Source organism: Ranitomeya variabilis, chromosome 5, assembly GCF_051348905.1.
Source record: "Ranitomeya variabilis isolate aRanVar5 chromosome 5, aRanVar5.hap1, whole genome shotgun sequence".
NCBI lineage: Eukaryota > Metazoa > Chordata > Amphibia > Anura > Dendrobatidae > Ranitomeya > Ranitomeya variabilis.
Window position 1 is genome coordinate 42,196,635 of NC_135236.1, and position 18,196 is coordinate 42,214,830.

At 45.0% G+C, this 18,196-nt stretch overlaps 1 protein-coding gene across 4 annotated transcripts in view; it reads right to left on the reverse strand.

Moving 5' to 3' along the window:
* Positions 1 to 2,252: 2,252 nt before the first annotated feature.
* LOC143774301 (NXPE family member 3-like) overlaps positions 2,253 to 18,196 on the reverse strand; it is a 243,563-nt gene continuing 227,619 nt past the window's right edge. For 3 of the 4 annotated variants that reach the window (XM_077261746.1, XM_077261745.1, XM_077261747.1), the window contains exons 5-6: positions 5,059 to 5,274; positions 2,253 to 2,897 (exon numbers count right to left, since the gene is read on the reverse strand). In XM_077261746.1, coding sequence (XP_077117861.1) covers positions 2,365 to 2,897; positions 5,059 to 5,274 — 749 coding nt within the window. In that variant the 3' untranslated portion in view covers positions 2,253 to 2,364. The remainder of the gene's footprint in view (positions 2,898 to 5,058; positions 5,275 to 18,196) is intronic. The other variant, XM_077261748.1, reaches the window with a different exon arrangement.

Below are 18,196 nucleotides of genomic sequence, written 5' to 3' on the forward strand. Positions count from 1 at the left end.
GTTTCTCTAAGATGGTCCATTTGGTTCCCCTGCCTAAGTTGCCTTCTTCTTCCGAGTTGGTTCCTCTGTTTTTTCAAAATGTGGTCCGTTTGCATGGTATTCCGGAGAATATCGTTTCTGACAGAGGTACCCAATTCGTGTCTAGATTTTGGCGAGCATTCTGTGCTAGGATGGGCATAGATTTGTCTTTCTCGTCTGCTTTCCATCCTCAGACTAATGGCCAGACCGAGCGGACGAATCAGACCTTGGAGACATATTTGAGGTGTTTTGTGTCTGCAGATCAGGATGATTGGGTTGCTTTTTTGCCTTTGGCGGAGTTTGCCCTCAATAATCGGGCCAGCTCTGCCACCTTGGTGTCTCCCTTTTTCTGTAATTCGGGGTTTCATCCTCGATTTTCTTCTGGTCAGGTGGAATCTTCGGATTGTCCTGGAGTGGATGCTGTGGTGGAGAGGTTGCATCAGATTTGGGGGCAGGTAGTGGACAATTTGAAGTTGTCCCAGGAGAAGACTCAGTTTTTTGCCAACCGCCGGCGTCGGGTTGGTCCTCGGCTTTGTGTTGGGGACTTGGTGTGGTTGTCTTCTCGTTTTGTCCCTATGAGGGTTTCTTCTCCCAAGTTTAAGCCTCGGTTCATCGGCCCGTACAAGATATTGGAGATTCTTAACCCTGTGTCCTTCCGTTTGGACCTCCCTGCATCTTTTTCTATTCATAATGTTTTTCATCGGTCATTATTGCGCAGGTATGAGGTACCGGTTGTGCCTTCTGTTGAGCCTCCTGCTCCGGTGTTGGTTGAGGGCGAGTTGGAGTACGTTGTGGAAAAAATCTTGGACTCCCGTGTTTCCAGACGGAAACTCCAGTATCTGGTCAAATGGAAGGGATACGGTCAGGAGGATAATTCTTGGGTGACTGCCTCTGATGTTCATGCCTCCGATTTGGTCCGTGCCTTTCATAGGGCTCATCCTGATCGCCCTGGTGGTTCTGGTGACGGTTCGGTGCCCCCTCCTTGAGGGGGGGGTACTGTTGTGAAATTGGATTTTGGGCTCCCCCGGTGGCCACTGGTGGAATTGAACTGGTGTGCATCATCCTCTCTGTTCACCTGTTTCCATCAGGATGTGGGAGTCGCTATTTAGCCTTGCTCCTCTGTCACTTCCATGCCGGTCAACATTGTAATCAGAAGCCTTTCTGTGCATGTTCCTGCTGCTAGACAACTCCCAGCTAAGTTGGACTTTAGTCCTTGTTTGTTTTTGCATTTAGTTCCAGTTCACAGCTGTAGTTTCGTTTCTGTGTCTGGAAAGCTCTTGTGATCTGAAATTGCCACTCTGATGTTATGAGTTAATACTAGAGTCTTAAAGTAATTTCAGGATGGTATTTTGATAGGGTTTTCAGCTGACCATGAAAGTGCCCTTTCTGTCTTCCTGCTATCTAGTAAGCGGACCTCAATTTAGCTAAACCTATTTTCATACTACGTTTGTCATTTCATCTAAAATCACCGCCAATATTTGTGGGGGCCTCTGTCTGCCTTTCGGGGAAATTTCTCTAGAGGTGAGCCAGGACTATATTTTCCTCTGCCAGGATTAGTTAGTCCTCCGGCCGGCGCTGGGCGTCTAGGGATAAAACGCAGGCTACGCTACCCGGCTACTGTTAGTTGTGCGACAGGTTTAGTTCATGGTCAGTTTAGTTTCCATCCTTCCAAGAGCTAGTTCTGATGTTTGCTGGGCTATGTTCTCTTGCCATTGAGAACCATAACAGTGTACTACCCTATCCTGCTTAGTATGCTTACTAGACTCTCTCCATGTTCAGTTGGCCAAGTAGCGTACCTGAGAAACCATCCCAGCCGACAGACTGATTGTTTTCTTAAGCTCCACCCAACTCTCTTGGTTATTTTGCGATGGCAAACTTTGAGGAACAATGCGCCAACATCGAATTCTGTTTCCTGTTAAATGACTAGAGGGAGAACCGTCTCCCAGTGTGTCAGGATTTGAAAGAACAGGGACAAACTGAACTGATTTTTGTCGAAAGTCATCAGCGGGGATGAATCTTGGTGTTGATCCAGAAACAAAACAGCAGACCAGCCAGTGGAAGAAGCTTCATAGCCCAGACCAAAGAAAAGCACGGCAAGTGAAATCAAACTTGAAGTCCATGATGGTTTGTTTTTTTGGGCTACCCCTTCATAAATATAGGCTAATTACATTATAGGTGAAAAAAATATAAAATAAGTAAAAGAAATAGTAAAAACCCTGACAAAAATTTGTATTACTTTTTAAAAAATAAATAAACTGTATTAAATATAAGGACATAAATTAATTAACACACATTTGTTATCAGTACTGCAACAACCAGAAAAATAAAAAAGTTATTTTTTTTTCATCAATGTGGACATATGTGGGACAACATAAGGTCCACCTCATTCTTGATGACTGGGGGTCCTGGGTGGATGTCGTCAGGAAGATAGTGGCAGGATGTCATGTCCCAGACATCCAGGATTATCACCCTCATTCCCTTAAAGATCGCCCTTAATAAAATGTCCAGCTGAAGAGACAACCAGTCACTGCCGTATATTGACTTATAACCGGTATTGGCCGATTTGATGATCACCGTCGTCTCCGGGCTTCGGAATAGCAGAGAAGAGATTGCCTGCTGGAGTTTCTCCAGACGTTCTAGATAAACCCTCACAGGGTAGGTGGTAAAGTGAGCCCATAGAGTGAGCACGATCACAGTGTGGGGTCCTCCACCGATCCCAGCCAAGTCAGCCGCTTCATAGTGTAGGTCGGACATCATGGTCTTGGTAGTCCTCAAGGGCAGTCCATGAGCTTTCCATCGCATGACCAGACCAGCGTTGGTTTCTACAGCTATCAGAGGTCCTGACTGGTAGTTGACATGCAGGTCTATCCTCTTGAGGCCTACAGAGAAAATAAAACATTTTTGAGCTTTGTGGTTTTGTTTACACACAGGTAAAAACAACTGAAATTATCTATGTGCATTGTTGGTTAACCATTCCCAAAACATTCCCATTTTCTGTCATATAGGCCCCTCAAAGTCAATTCAGATGTGATGTGGTCCCTAGAAAATGGTTTTGTAAATTTTGTTGGAAAAATTAGAAATTTCCGATCAACTTTTCACTCCTCTAACTTCCTAACCCAAAAAAGTTTCCAAAATTATGCTTATGTAAAGTAGATATGTAGACATGTGGAAAATGATACTTACTAACCATTTTGTGTGACATAACTTATGTGTAAGGGCATAAAAGTAAAAAGCTTGAAAATTGCAAAATGTTCAACATTTTTGACAAATTTCCAATAGTTTTACAAATAAAAGTAAGTGGTATTGAACAAATTTTACTACTACCATGAAGTACAATATGTCACGAAAAAACAGTCTCAGAATCACTAGGATCCATTGAAGTGTTCCACAGTTATTACCACATAAAGGGACACTGGTCAGAATTGAAAAAATTGGCTTGGTCAGGAAGGTGAAAACAGTATTCAGGGTGAAGGGGTTAAAATAACATTATACCAAAATAGAGTCCAGTGTTCCAACAGCTTTATCTGGGCTTGACTCAAGGGAGTTTCCTGTGTAGTGTGGTCTTAAGGGGTCTGGCTAACTGGCTACAGCTCCCAAAGAACTGGATTTACTCAGACTGACACATCTTTTTGGATATGGCAACTAAAGCAACATTTTGCTTTCACCATTTTTTTAAGTAGAAAAAAAAAGCTTTTAAAAAAATGTACAAGTTCATTTATTTAAATAATTAAAAATAAACAGCATGGGGACCCCTCTATTCTTCATAACCAGCCATGATAAAGCTGACAGACGAGGGTTGCAGCCCACAGCTGTCAGTTTTGCCATGCTAGTTATCAAATTTAAAAAAAGATGTGAGGTCTTTCTATTTTTATTTATTTATAGCGCAGGCGCAAGCTGATTAATACTCTCATCAGTTGCACCTGTTGTCGTTGTTGTTAGCGGCAGCAGGTGTAGGCTGATGGGAGTAGTACTCTCATCAGCCGAAGCCTCTATGACTGGAGGTAAACTTTTTACTGCCGGTGACAGCTGCTGGCATTCTGATCAGCGGTAATAATCTTACCGCCGATCAGAGCCACCAGTGTTTCTCACGCTGTCATACAGATGACAGCGTGGGACACACCCGATGTTCAGGGTACCAAACCCAAACAGTAACATGAACTTCCTGGAGAAGTCTGTGTTGAGGGTTCGTGCTTGAACAGTAGGTGTTTGCTACGGACCCCGAACTTTACTGTTCGGTTTCGCCCATCACTAATCTTGACTGCTTTGCTAAAATGCTGCCCCATCAGAGAATCTTTAACCTGCCCCCTGATGCTCATCTCACCTCATGACAGAAGTGGATGGTATCGGCTGCCCTCTGCTCTTGGGGCACATGTCCTCCTATTCCCCTCCCCAGATACACCACTGCTCTAACAGCATATTGAGAGAACATTAACATGGATGAGAACAGAGGATTTGAGTTTGGGAACAGTGGTCAATTGTGAAGTTCTTTCCAGTCTACTGGTCACTGTACTATGGATTCATCTAGAAATTACACAATATCATCTTCATGATATATGTTCCTCTCAATCTACTTGTCCAATATCTTCTTCTGAAGATTCACTTCAAACCTAACTTGTTTCCATTGTAGTAGTATCAATGGACTCCATGAGCGGAAACCCCCTTATCGCTATAATTTAGCAGCCACCATGACTAAGACATTCCTGAGCCATGTTGTGTTCCGAATAAAATCAATGGGACTGTAATAAAAAGTGGTGAATGTAAGACAGCAAGATTCATACAATTGTAACTGTGTCTGGTACAGCAGCTCAGCCATGATAAAACCCAATAATTTGAATAAGCCTAACTGCAGTGCCAGGTACGGTCAAATGGATGTCACTCTTCCGGGTAGAGAGATTGTGGTACTCAGCTAAGGGTTACTTCCTCTTTGTTTTCCTCATTGATGGAGGTCATGGAAGTAAGCCCACTACCGATAACGTATTTAAGTCCAAGCCTTAAGAAGATCAAAGTGATGTTAAATCATAACAAATATTTAGTTCTTACTAGGTATGAACTTCTCCAAGTACTCAAACCACTGCCGCAGGGTTGAGTCTCCAAACATATGGATGTCTTTCCCCTTAAGACAGTCAAGGGCACCCGAAGGATGGGGAAAATGATGTCCCTGGCACACTAAGGATGTCCAAATGTCTCCATTATAAAATCCAGATGGTTGGGAGATATTTAGTCCAGATTTACAGATGGGAAGCTTGGAGAGGAGATCTGCAAGACAATGGAATGGTCAAGGTTATGAGATGAGATAAGGTCTGATCATGGAAATATGGTGTAAACGTGGCCCTCCTTGGGCTATCTGACATTATGGACCCTAGGGAGTCATGTCACCAGATTTTTATTCTGAGGTGGGATAATTAAATACTATAATCACTTACAGAATTTGAAGTTGATTCAAGAGCAAGCAAAACCTTTGGCTGATGCGCACGGATATTTTCTTGGCACAGCTCACAGTATGAATGTGGCCTTTGAAGTTAATAACTTTTCCCAAGGCAAGGTAAACAAAATGAAAATTTGTAGTGCCATGCCGTGGGTCACACCGGCCCAAATCCATCCTAAGGCATTTCATCCATAATTTCTAGTAAAGGTTGAACATCTTTTATTTTTGAGTAGCTGACCGAAGGAAAACCATGAACTTTGGGCCTATGCCACAACATGAAAAGATTCAACAACAATAGATACATCTTTATTGATACATAAAAGTGAAATAAAATTGGATTGCAAAAATCTGTAAAAATAAAGATAGTAAATAAAAAAAACCAAAAAGGAACATTGATTCATATGGCCAGTTAGGTTATTTGGAGCAACATCAGCAGCACACGCACCTCTGTCTCTTTCACATCTGGGCCGGCTGAAGAGGACTAGGCCATGGATTCTCTTTGATACGGTGTTGCATGATGGACACCACCCGTCACCATCAGGACACCCAACCACGGGATGCTTTACCTAGCAGCTGCAACTACCAGTCTAATATATCTAACTGATGTAAGTGTAATTTTCATCTACGAGTCTTACAATTTGAGTTGGTGGTTTCTATTTAATGGTATTTTAATACGAGCCATAGTCCAAAGCCTTGCCATCCGTGAGAGGAAAAATTAGTGTCACTGTTATATCTGTATACAATTTGGTAGACATTACAGCAGAATCGTAAAGACAAAGATCTGCCTCCATTTCTTCTATAGAGATAAAAACCTTCCACCACTTCCTCTAGATAGACGAAGAAACATCTCCACTGCCTGTGGAGAAACAAGCAAAAACCTTCACTTCCTGTTGAGGGACAAATATCCACCTCAACTTCTTCTAGTGAGACAAAGAAACACCTCTACTTCCTGTAAAGAAAAAAAGATGCAGCTCCACTTCCTGTAGAAAGACTACTTCCTGTATAGAGACACACCTCCACTTCATTAATGAAGACAAAGACCCCTCCATCTTCCTTTAGAGAAAAGAAGAAACACCTTCACTTCATGTAGAGAGATACAGATGCCGCCACTTACTGTAGAGACAAAAACTCTCTTCTACTTCCTGTAGAGAGACAAAGACACACCTCCACTTCCTCTACAGAGATAAGTACACACCTTCTCTTCTTGTCGTGATGCAAAGACACACCTCCACTTCCTGTAGAGAGACAAGTATGCACCTCTACTTCCTGTAGATAGTCAAAGACACGTCTCCACTTCGTGTAGAGAGACAAGTATACATCTTTACCTCCTGCAGACAAATACATGCCTCCACTTCCTGTACAGAGACAAGTTTACAGCTCCACTTCCTGTAGAGACAAGTACACACCTCCACTTCCTGTAGAGACAAGTACACACTTTCTCTTCCTGTAGAGATGCAAAGAAACGCCTCCACTTCCTATAGAGACAAGAATTCGCCTCCACTTCCTGTAGAGAGACAAGTACACACCGTCACTTGCTGTAGAGACAAGTACACATCTCCACTTCCTTTAGAGACAAGCACACCTCCATTTTCTGTAGAGATGTAAAGACACACCTCTAGTTTCTGTAGAGATGTGAAATACACACCTCCACTTCCTATAGGGACAAGTACACACCTCCACTTCCTGTAGATATGCAAAGACACACCTCCACTTCCTATAGAGACAAGTACACACCTCCACTTCCTGTAGAGCAGTGTTCCCCAACTCCAGTTCTCAAGAGCCACCAACAAGTCTTGTTTTCAGGATTTCCTTAGTATTGCACAGGTGATGGGATTATTACCTGTGCAGGTGATGCAATTATCACCTGTGTAATACTAAGGAAATACTGAAAACATGACTTGTTGGTGACTCTTGAGGACCGGAGTTGGGGAACACTGCTGTAGAGAGACAAGTATGTAACACCCCATGAAGCCGGTTGTAACATTGGTATTGCCTTCCTCATGGGGAGGGTGATGCCATGCCTCGAAGTGAGGAAGATCCCTTTAACAGGTGACACATACACACAACACTGTTCTGACTCCAGGCCAGAAGGGGGAGTTTTCATCCAGTTTGTGGGTGGCTTCCCTTGATATATTCTGGCTGGAGGAGGAGTTAAGTAGTCTGTCTAGAGAAGAGCTAGAGTCATGCAGACATGAGGTTCTGCAGCTCAGAAGTAAATTTGAGGGGGCACCACGGTCAGTGGGATCGCGCCAAGACCTATAAATAGACCAATGATTGAGAACAGAAGAAACAGACCAGGTCTTAAAAATGGGGATCACCACACATAAGGATAAGGCACAAATTAAGACACAACTTTATTTTGAAAACACAAATAAGTAGCAAAACACAGACAATTTAAAAACATTTAAAAACATTATTATACAAAAAGCCCATAATAAGGCTATAACCCGCACAGGACTCAGAAAAAAATATATTGAAGAAGGTGGCTGCAGCTCCTGACAGAGCAGTCTTGAGGAAAGCTGGGGCTGTGCATACATGAGGCTCTGTAGCTTCTGGAAAGAGCAGAAAGAGAGAGGCAGAGCAGTCTGTAGGAGACTGTGTAAGGAGGAAGGGGCAAAGGAGAAGTGAAGAGCTGAGGGCAGCTGCGACTGAGTTCCCTCCACGCTGAAGCGCAGAATTCCGAGGTTGTGGGGCTAAATGTATGCCCCAAAGCAGAATCCGGCGGGCAGGAGATTTCAAGTCTCCTAGCCACCATTACACCCGAAGGCACAGCAGCACATAGAGCCTGGAGTCATCACAGAGACACCTGTGAAAAGGCTGGAGTTGCCTGCCTTGCAGGTATTGTCCTATATATAGGACAGAGAGAGAGAGAGGACCTTGTGTGAAGCCTCAGGCAGCAAGGGATACACACTACAGCGCAGTAAGGAAGGCTTCCAACCCCACCTGGCTAGGGGGATTCCGAATCACTTCCAGGCTGGCCAGACCTCACCATCATATGTGATCCGTATCCTGGACTGTGGCTGAATACCATCAGTAAAAGGTAAAGAGACTGTAACCTTGTGTCCTCTCATTCTTTCTGGCATCATACCATCTATCATCTTTGCCACTACACTGCCATACCATCCCTGCTGCAATAACATCATCCCCGGAGGACTCCTTTAAGCAGTGTCGGTCATCCCTGACCGAATACCACAGGTGGCGTCATGAACATTCTTTATTCAAAACAACCCCCTTAAAGTCCTTCCCATTAACTTAGATGCCCAGGGTCACGGACTGGGTCACTGCCACCGTGACTACCCCTTTAACGACCACCGGACGCGATACCGAGTACTTCTAGGCCCTAGTGGGTGCTCCAAGTATATACCTCCACTTCTTGTGGAGAGACAAGTACACAACTCCACTTCCTATAGAGACAAGTACACAACTCCACTTCCTATAGAGACAAGTACACCCCTCCACTTCCTGTAGAGACAAGTACACCCCTCCACTTCCTATAGAGACAAGTACACACCTCCACTTCCTATAGAGACAAGTACACACCTCCACTTCCTATAGAGACAAGTACACACCTCCACTTCCTGTAGATAAACAAGTAGACAACTCCGCTTCCTATAGAGACAAGTACACCCCTCCACTTTCTATAGAGACAAGTACACACCTCCACTTCCTATAGAGACAAGTACACACCTCCACTTCCTGTAGATAAACAAGTACACAACTCCGCTTCCTATAGAGACAAGTACACCCCTCCACTTTCTATAGAGACAAGTACACACCTCCACTTCCTATAGAGACAAGTACACCCCTCCACTTTCTATAGAGACAAGTACACCCCTCCACTTCCTATAGAGACAAGTACACCCCTCCACTTCCTGTAGATAAACAAGTACACAATTCCGCTTCCTATAGAGACAATACACCCCTCCACTTCCTATAGAGACAAGTACACACCTCCACTTCCTATAGAGACAAGTACACCCCTCCACTTTGTGTAGAGACACAAAGATACACCTTCATCCACCACCACTTCTTCTAAAGATATAAAGACCCCCACTTCCTGTAGAGGCAAAGACAACGTTTCAATTCATCTACAGACACCTTCCCCCATTTCTTCTAGAGAAATAAATAATCTCCATATTTCCTCTAGATACATACATGCCACATTTTCTCTAGAGATATTAAAATCCATTAAACTTCCTGTAGAGAGATGAAGACCCACCTCCACTTCCTGTAATCCATCTTGGGGCCTGTGCAGCTAGAGGGGGACTAGACATGAGACTGGACAGTGCACTGCAAGTTAGAGTTCAGACACCTAGCGCTTGGCACTTTGGAGCAATGGATCAAAAATGAAGGTCTTTTTTTGGATTTTTTTTTAGTTTTTTCGAGTTTTTATGAACTAGCAGGAAATTTCTTATTTATAGTATATACACTTTTATTCGTTTTTATTCCCTTTTATTAGTGTTAATTTTTCACCTTACGTTCTTAGTAATAAAGCTTGTTTTAGCAGTTTTACCAACTAAATTAAATTTAATTATATACGTATTTTTTAACAGACACACATTTCCCTTTTTTTAATAAATCATTTATTAGTAAGCTCCGATTTCCACTCATTGCCCCCTGGCATGTTTATCACGCTGATTGCCCAACATACATGCACATGGAGGCTTGCAGGCTAGTTTCAGGCACCACTCTTCCTTTGTAATTGCTCCATTTGGTGGCAGCACAGTTGCTTATTATTGGACCATAGGTGTAGCGCGGTGTCAGGACTTATGGGCTGTCTATATCTATATATAGTTGGGTTCTCCAAGCATACGGTAACCCTGATGAAGAAGGACGGAGTTCCTTCGAAACGCGTTGGTAATCTTCTTGGTCCCAGTGCTGTCCTGTAGCCCCTGTGACATCACACACTAGGCGCTCCCTGTCGGCCATTTTTTCCTGTGTATATCCAGGGACGCCACCGGCCGGAGCGCTCCCTGTCTCTAGAAAGACTCACCGCTATGGTGCCTCGCTGCGGCTGCTGCCAGCCCATTCCATCGCCTACTATCCATTCGCCAGGACCGTCATCAGGACATTTGACAGGCAACCCACGTAGTCAGAGCCAGCCATGTGCATCCACTATGCCTCGGCAGACTGGTAAGTTAGACCAGAGTGACTGGTGCAGGACACCAGATAGTACCGTGCAGGCTTGCATTGTATATCTATACTTCACGACATACTGCATTATCTGGGCATATTTAGCAGTACTAGTGGGGGGTTCCATCTGTTTTTACATGCCCTCTTGCTAGTGGCATATCCTTTAGCGTGGTATCTATTCTGTTTGGCTTTCCAATTTTGTTTGTCATTGTATAAGCCTCTAGATGAGGCCATGTTACCGTGAAAAGAAAAGATGTCCGTAAATACTGCAGGCACATAACTATGCATTACTGTTTCATACTGTACAGTCTCATGATACCTAACAAGCCTAGCAAACTCTTAGGTTTTGGCCACTGGGAGTATACTGGTCATGGCATGCTTAGTCTGCTGCCACAGGAAAGCTATATATGTCTGTACCGTGTTAGCCAGTGGATAGAAAAATATTTAGAATTGAGAGTCCTCAGTGGCTGATACCTTTTAATGGCTAACTGAAAAGATGGTAACAAATTGCAAGCTTTCGAGACTACTCAGGTCTCTTCATCAGGCATAAACTAATACAAATTCTGAAGAATCACATATTTATGCACAACACATCACAGAAATAATGCCATAGATAAGACAGGTGACGTGAAGCAGAACTACCATTATGTGAGAGGGATAAACAGTTATGTCCATAAATATTGAAACAGTTCATAGATAAGGAGTGTGAATGTTTTATTGTCCTCTGATTGGGGTTGGTTCTATGTTATGATGACCCCACACGGTCTGAGGAGTAAATTCCTTAGTTGATGTAAAAAGACATAAATCCATGCGACACATTCTTTCCTGCACTGAGAGTGTCAAAGGTGATCATCAGCTTATATTCCCAGACTCTTCTGTCTCTCTGAGATTTGAAGTTACCTTTTAATTCAAGTAATTGTGCATCAGTGCCCAGGAGAGAAAGTCCATACTGTCTTTGAAAACCAACAAAGAAATCATCATTAAACCTGCTGACAAGGGAGGTGCAATAGTCATGATGAACACATCAGACTATATGAAAGAAGCAAACAGACAACTTATGGACACACGCTACTACAAAAAATTGGAGTCGGATCCTACACAGGACTATTACAAGGAACTAAGCAAGTTAGTATCTTGTCTGCCAGATGAATCCATAAGAGCCGTTGACCTGATACCAGAAAGTCCAAGAACAGGGACATTCTACATGCTTCCCAAAATCCACAAATCTGGAAATCCAGGAAGACCAATTATTTCATGTGTGGGCACCTTACTGAGCAGGTATCTGGATGGGTAGAGGGTATTATTAAACCCCTGGTAAAGGATACACCCAGCTTCATTCAGGACACAACTGACCTATTGAATAGACTATCAGTAATAGGTCCTCTACCAGAAGAAACCATCCTGGCCACCATGGATGTGGAATCTTTGTACTCTAATATCCCACACCAGGATGGATTAAATGCCTGCAAATTCTTCCTGGAAAACACAGGGACTGATGCGGATTCTGTGGTGAAACTTATAAAATTCATCCTCACCCACAATTACTTTGAATTTGACAAGAAGATCTACAGGAGACTGGCACAGCAATGGGAAGTAAAATGGCCCCACAGTATGCAAATCTTTTCATGGCCAAGCTTGAAAGCGACTTTTTGTCCTCATGTCCCATCAGGCCTCTAGCCTACTACCGCTACATTGATGACATTTTAATCATCTGGACGGAGTCTGAGTCACAACTAAAGACGTTCCATGAACAGTTTAATCAATTTCATCCAGTGGCGTAGGAAGGGGGGGCGGGGGGGGGGGCGGTCCGCCCCGGGTGGCACAATGTGGGGGGCGGCACTGCAGCTGTTTAAAGCTTGTTTCCATTTGCGAGAAACACGTCCGTGTCTCGCATGTGGAAACCAAGCTCTGGCGCCGGCACTGTGGAGCGGAGCGTGCGGCCGCATAGGAACACATGGAGCTGCACAGCTCCGCTCCAAAGTGCCGGCACCACAGCTTGGTTTCCACATGCGAGATACGGACGTGTTTCTCGCAAGTGTAAAGGGGCCCTTAACGCTATTGACGTGCGGGCCCGTGCCCGCACGTCAATAGTTAACAGCCGCCAGCCAATCTGAGGCTGGTAGCTGACGTCAGTCCCAGCGTGCATGTCGCCGGCGTCTGACGTCATTGTCAGTCGCTGGCAAGTGCACGCTTCAGCTGCATGAAGATCAGGAACGCGGCAGGTAATCAGAACTTGTGTTTTTTTTTTTTTTTTAATTGAGAGCGGCGATAGGGGGGCCCAGGGCAGAAAGCTGGACACTGGGGGGCAGAAAGCTGGACACAGGGGGGCAGAAAGCTGGACACAGAGGGGGCAGAAAGCTGGACACAGAGGGGGCAGAAAGCTGGACACTGGGGGGCAGAAAGCTGGACCCTGGGGGGCAGTATGCTGGACAAAGGGGCACAAAGCTGGACACAGGGGCACAAAGCTGGACACAGAAGGGGCAGTATGCTGGACACAGGGGGGCAGAAAGCTGGACACATAGGGGCAGAAAGCTGGACACAGGGGGGCAGAAAGCTGGACACTGGGGGGGCAGAAAGCTGGACGACACAGGGGGGCAGAAAGCTGGACACTGGGGGGCAGAAAGCTGGACACAGAGGGGGCAGAAAGCTGGGCACTGGGGGGCAGAAAGCTGGACACTGGGGGGCAGAAAGCTGGACACTGGGGGGCAGTGTTGTGAACTCTGTTTTCGGGCTCCCTCTTGTGGTCACTGGTGGTATTGTGTGACTTTTGCTTTGGGCTCCCCCTGGTGGCTTTGTTTGTTATCCTGCTGGTCTCTGGCTATCAGCTGGTTCGTTATCCTCTGGGAGGTTCCTATATAGCTCTGTTTTACTTCCACTTGTGGCCGGCTGTACTGTTATGATCCCTAGTGGCGGAGGATCACAAATAGATCAGCAAGTGATTAAACTAAGGACGAGCTCTAGGGAGATGGTAACTGGACTGATCGCAAATCTGAACCTATCCAAAACAACTAGAGGTAGCCGGTGAACGTGCCTAAAAAATTCTTAGACGTCTCGAGCCAGCCTGAGGAACTAGCTACCCCTAAAGAGAAAGAAAGACCTCGCTTGCCTCCAGAGAAATAATCCCCAAAGATATAGAAGCCCCCAACAAATATTAACGGTGAAGTAAGAAGAAGGCACATACATAGGGATGAAATCAGATTCAGCAAAAGAGGCCCACTAGTACTAGAAAGCAGAAAATAGAGCAGGGGTCTATGCGATCAATAAAAAACCCTTACAAAATATCCATCCTGAGATTTCAAGAACCCACACACCAACTAACGGTGTGTGGGGAGAAACTCAGCCCACTAGAGCAACCAGCAAGCGAGGGAATTAAATTTTAGCAAGCTGGAACAGAAAACATGATAAATACTGCTGATCAAAAAATGAGCAAACAAAACTTAGCTTATCCTGGATGGACTGGGAGCAAGGTAGTCAGAAGGAATCTGAGTAGCACTGATTACATCGACAGCCGGCCACAAGTGGAAGTAAAACAGAGCTATATAGGAACCTCCCAGAGGATAACGAACCAGCTGATAGCCAGAGACCAGCAGGATAACAAACAAAGCCACCAGGGGGAGCCCAAAGCAAAAGTCACACAATACCACCAGTGACCACAAGAGGGAGCCCGAAAACAGAGTTCACAACAGGGCAGAAAGCTGGACACAGAGGGGGCAGTATGCTGGACACAGAAGGAGGCACTATGCTGGACACAGAGGGGGCAGTATGCTGGACACAGGGGGCAGTATGCTGGACACAGAGGGGGCAGTATGCTGGACACAGAGGGGGCAGTATGCTGGACACAGAGGGGGCAGTATGCTGGACACAGAGGGGGCAGTATGCTGGACACAGAGGGGGCAGTATGCTGGACACAGAGGGGGCAGTATGCTGGACACAGAGGGGGCAGTATGCTGGACACAGAGGGGGCAGTATGCTGGACACAGAGGGGGCAGTATGCTGGACACAGAGGGGGCAGTATGCTGGACACAGAGGGGGCAGTATGCTGGAAACAGGGGGCAGTATGCTGGACACAGAGGGGGCACTATGCTGGACACAGAGGGGGCAGTATGCTGGACACAGAGGGGGCAGTATGCTGGACACAGAGGGGGCACTATGCTGGACACAGGGGGCACTATGCTGGACACAGAGGGGGCAGTATGCTGGACACAGAGGGGGCAGTATGCTGGACACAGAGGGGGCAGTATGCTGGACACAGAGGGGGCAGTATGCTGGACACGGGGGGGCAGTATGCTGGACACTGGGGGGGCAGTATGCTGGACACTGGGGGGCAGTATGCTGGACACTGGGGAAGCAGTATGCTGGACACTGGGGAGGCAGTGTGCTGGACACTGGGGCGGCAGTATGCTGGACACTGGGGTGGCAGTATGCTGGACACTAGGGCGGCAGTATGCTGGACACTGGGGCGGCAGTATGCTGGACACTGGGGCAGCAGTATGCTGGACACTGGGGCGGCAGTATGCTGGACACAGGGGCAGGATGACAGACATGGCAGCATGACTGGAGACAGATGGGGCAGGATTGAGACACAGGGGCATGATTGGAGACGGGGCAGAATGGTGATACGGGCATGATTGGAGACACTGGAGGCAGGATTGGAGACAGATGGGGCAGGATCATGGGGCAGGATGGATACGATGGAGACAGATGGGGCAGGATGGATACTCATTAGGGCAGGATGGGAGAACATATGGCTGACGCCAGGAATGAGACACATGGGGGCTAGAATGGCGAATATTATTACCATAGGGGCTAATTAAGGGATATTATTACTGCAGTGATGTATTTATTTTATTTTTTGAGTACACTGTTTTAAATGGGGGGGCATTCCTATTACTGTGTACTGTAGAGTGACACTATGTCGCCTTCTTCATGTGGTGTAATGTAGAAGTTGGGAAAATTATGTAATGTGTTATGCAAGTGGAACTCGAGATAACTGTGTTATTTCCTGCAGAGACAAGACCTGGCTGGATGAAGTGATGGCGGTCTGTGCGGGATGAAAGATGAAGGACTTCACCTAGAGACGTCACTGGTGAGTCAGTGTGTTACCTATACACTGACACTATACACTGTATACTGTATACAGAGCTCCTGTGTATAATTTCACTAGTGATCACTGTATTACCTATACACTATATACAGAGCTCCTGTGTATAATGTCACTGGTGATCACTGTATTACCCGTACACAGACACTGCATACTAAGTACAGATCTCCTGTGTATAATGGCACTTATGGTGATAGTATTGTGTTTTTTTTTATTATCAGTATTGTAGTATTCAGTCACTATGTGGTGGTAATATGTGGTCTGGTCATGATGTTGTGGTATTTGTTTCTTGTATTTGATATTATTTGATCACTGTGGTGGTAATATGTCATCTGGTCATGGTGTGGCGGTATTTGTGCCTTGTAGATAGTATTATAGGTCACTGTGGTGATAATATGGTGTCTGGTCATGGTGCTGTGGTATTTGTTCCTTGTATGTGGTATTATAGGTCATTTTAAAAATTGAAAAATAAATAAAAATATACCTAAATTGTACTGCATATTTTAACAAATATTTAATAGGTTACAGTAGAGTAGGGCCTGGCCAAAAGAGTCTACCTTGTCATTTTGGTGGCTTGAAAAAATCTTTTGAGCCGGGGGGGCGCCAAACTCGGGAACAGCCCCGGGCGGCAAAAGCTCTAGCTACGCCTCTGATTTCATCCCACCATCAACTTAACACTCAACTACTCCTGCACTGAAATTAACTTTTTGGACACCATCATTAAGCTGCAGAACAATAAAATAGAGACATCCCTGTATCAGAAGCCAATCGACCGTCCAACATACCTGAAATGGGACAGTTTCCATCCAAAACACATAAAAAACTATTGTCTACAGCCAAGCCATCAGATACAATCGTATATGTTCCAACCCCATGGATAGAGATGAACACCTTGGTCACCTCAGAAAGACCTTTTTGAATCAGGGCTACCATCCAAGAACAATTGAAAATCAGATCACAAGAGCCACCAGAATATCAAGGAATCACCTGCTACATTACAAAGCTAAAGAAGAAAACAACCGGGTGCCTCTAGGAGTTACCTACAATCCAAATCTGGAGGTGCTAAGGGAAGCTGCACAGTAATTACAACCTTTACTACAAAAAGATGCCCGATTACAGTCCATTTTTCCAGACCCCCCACTACTGTTTTTTAGGAAGCCCCCAAATCTAAGAAGCATCATTGTCAGAAGCTCCCTGTCCTCTCCAACAGCTGCAGGAACCTTTCCTTGCAACCAGAAAAAAAATGTAAAACCTGTCCGTTTATAATGACCACGGACAAGATAAAGGTCCCCAATTCACATCAGCACTACAAGATCCCAGGTACATTCAGCTGCGACACTTCTAATGTGGTGTACTTAATCATTTGTACTAAATGTCCTACTGGGGGTCTGTATGTTGGGGAGACAGGGCAGAAACTGAGAACAAGAATGAATTCTCATTGCCATACAATAAGAGAAAAAAGAATGGATCTACCTGTGGCAATACATTTCTGTCTCTCGGATCATAACATTATGGACATGAAATTACTTGTACTAAAAGGTAACTTCAAATCTCAGAGAGACAGAAGAGTCTGGGAATATAAGCTGATGATCACCTTTGACAGTCTTAGTGCAGGAATGAATGTGTCGCATGGATTTATGTCTTTTTACATCAACTAAGGAATTTGCTCCTCAGACCATGTGGGGTCTTCACAACAGAACCAGACCCCAATCGGAGGACAATAAAACATTCACACTCCTTATCTATGAACTGTTCCAATATTTATGGATATAACTGTTTATCACTCACATAATGGTAATTCTGCTTCACGTCACTTGTCTTATCTATGGCATTTTTCTGTGCTGTGTTGTGCATAAATATGTGTAATAGAATTTCTATTAGTCAATGCCTGATGAGGAGACTGGAGTAGTCTCGAAAGCTTGCAATTTGTTACCATCTTTTCAGTTAGCCATTAAAAGGTATCCACCACTGAGGACTCTCAATTCTAAATATTAGTCTGCTGCCAAAAATTTATCCTCATTTCCACCTTTCCTTTTTCAGTTCACATCTCTCCCAAACTGCTTCCATATCTTTTCTATTTGCCCTGTTTGCGTATTTGGACACTGGAACTCCATCATCAGCTATAGCATAATGCACAAGAAACTTTTCAAGAGATATTAGGTATCCATGGTGTGGAGAAACGGGGGCCAGTGTGTGCTCTTGTCCACTGGCCTGGCTGTCTTTAGCAAGACTGCGTGGACCAAGGCCCATAGCACTCAACGCCCATGCTCTCTCCCCGTGGGCGGGTCACTACTCAGATGACACACGGTGAGGGTAAGACAGTGTGGCAATACTTTATTGACCCACAACTCCCAATAGCACACAGAAACGTCCCAGCAAATACCCAAGATGATGAAAATGACAGGGTCTCACCCTTCCGCTGACTCGCCAGGATTAGAGCTGCCTACTGTGTTCTTTCAGCTGGGTCCATCATACCCTCAGCTGAGATCCTGAAGAGTCACACCGACCCAAAGAAAAAG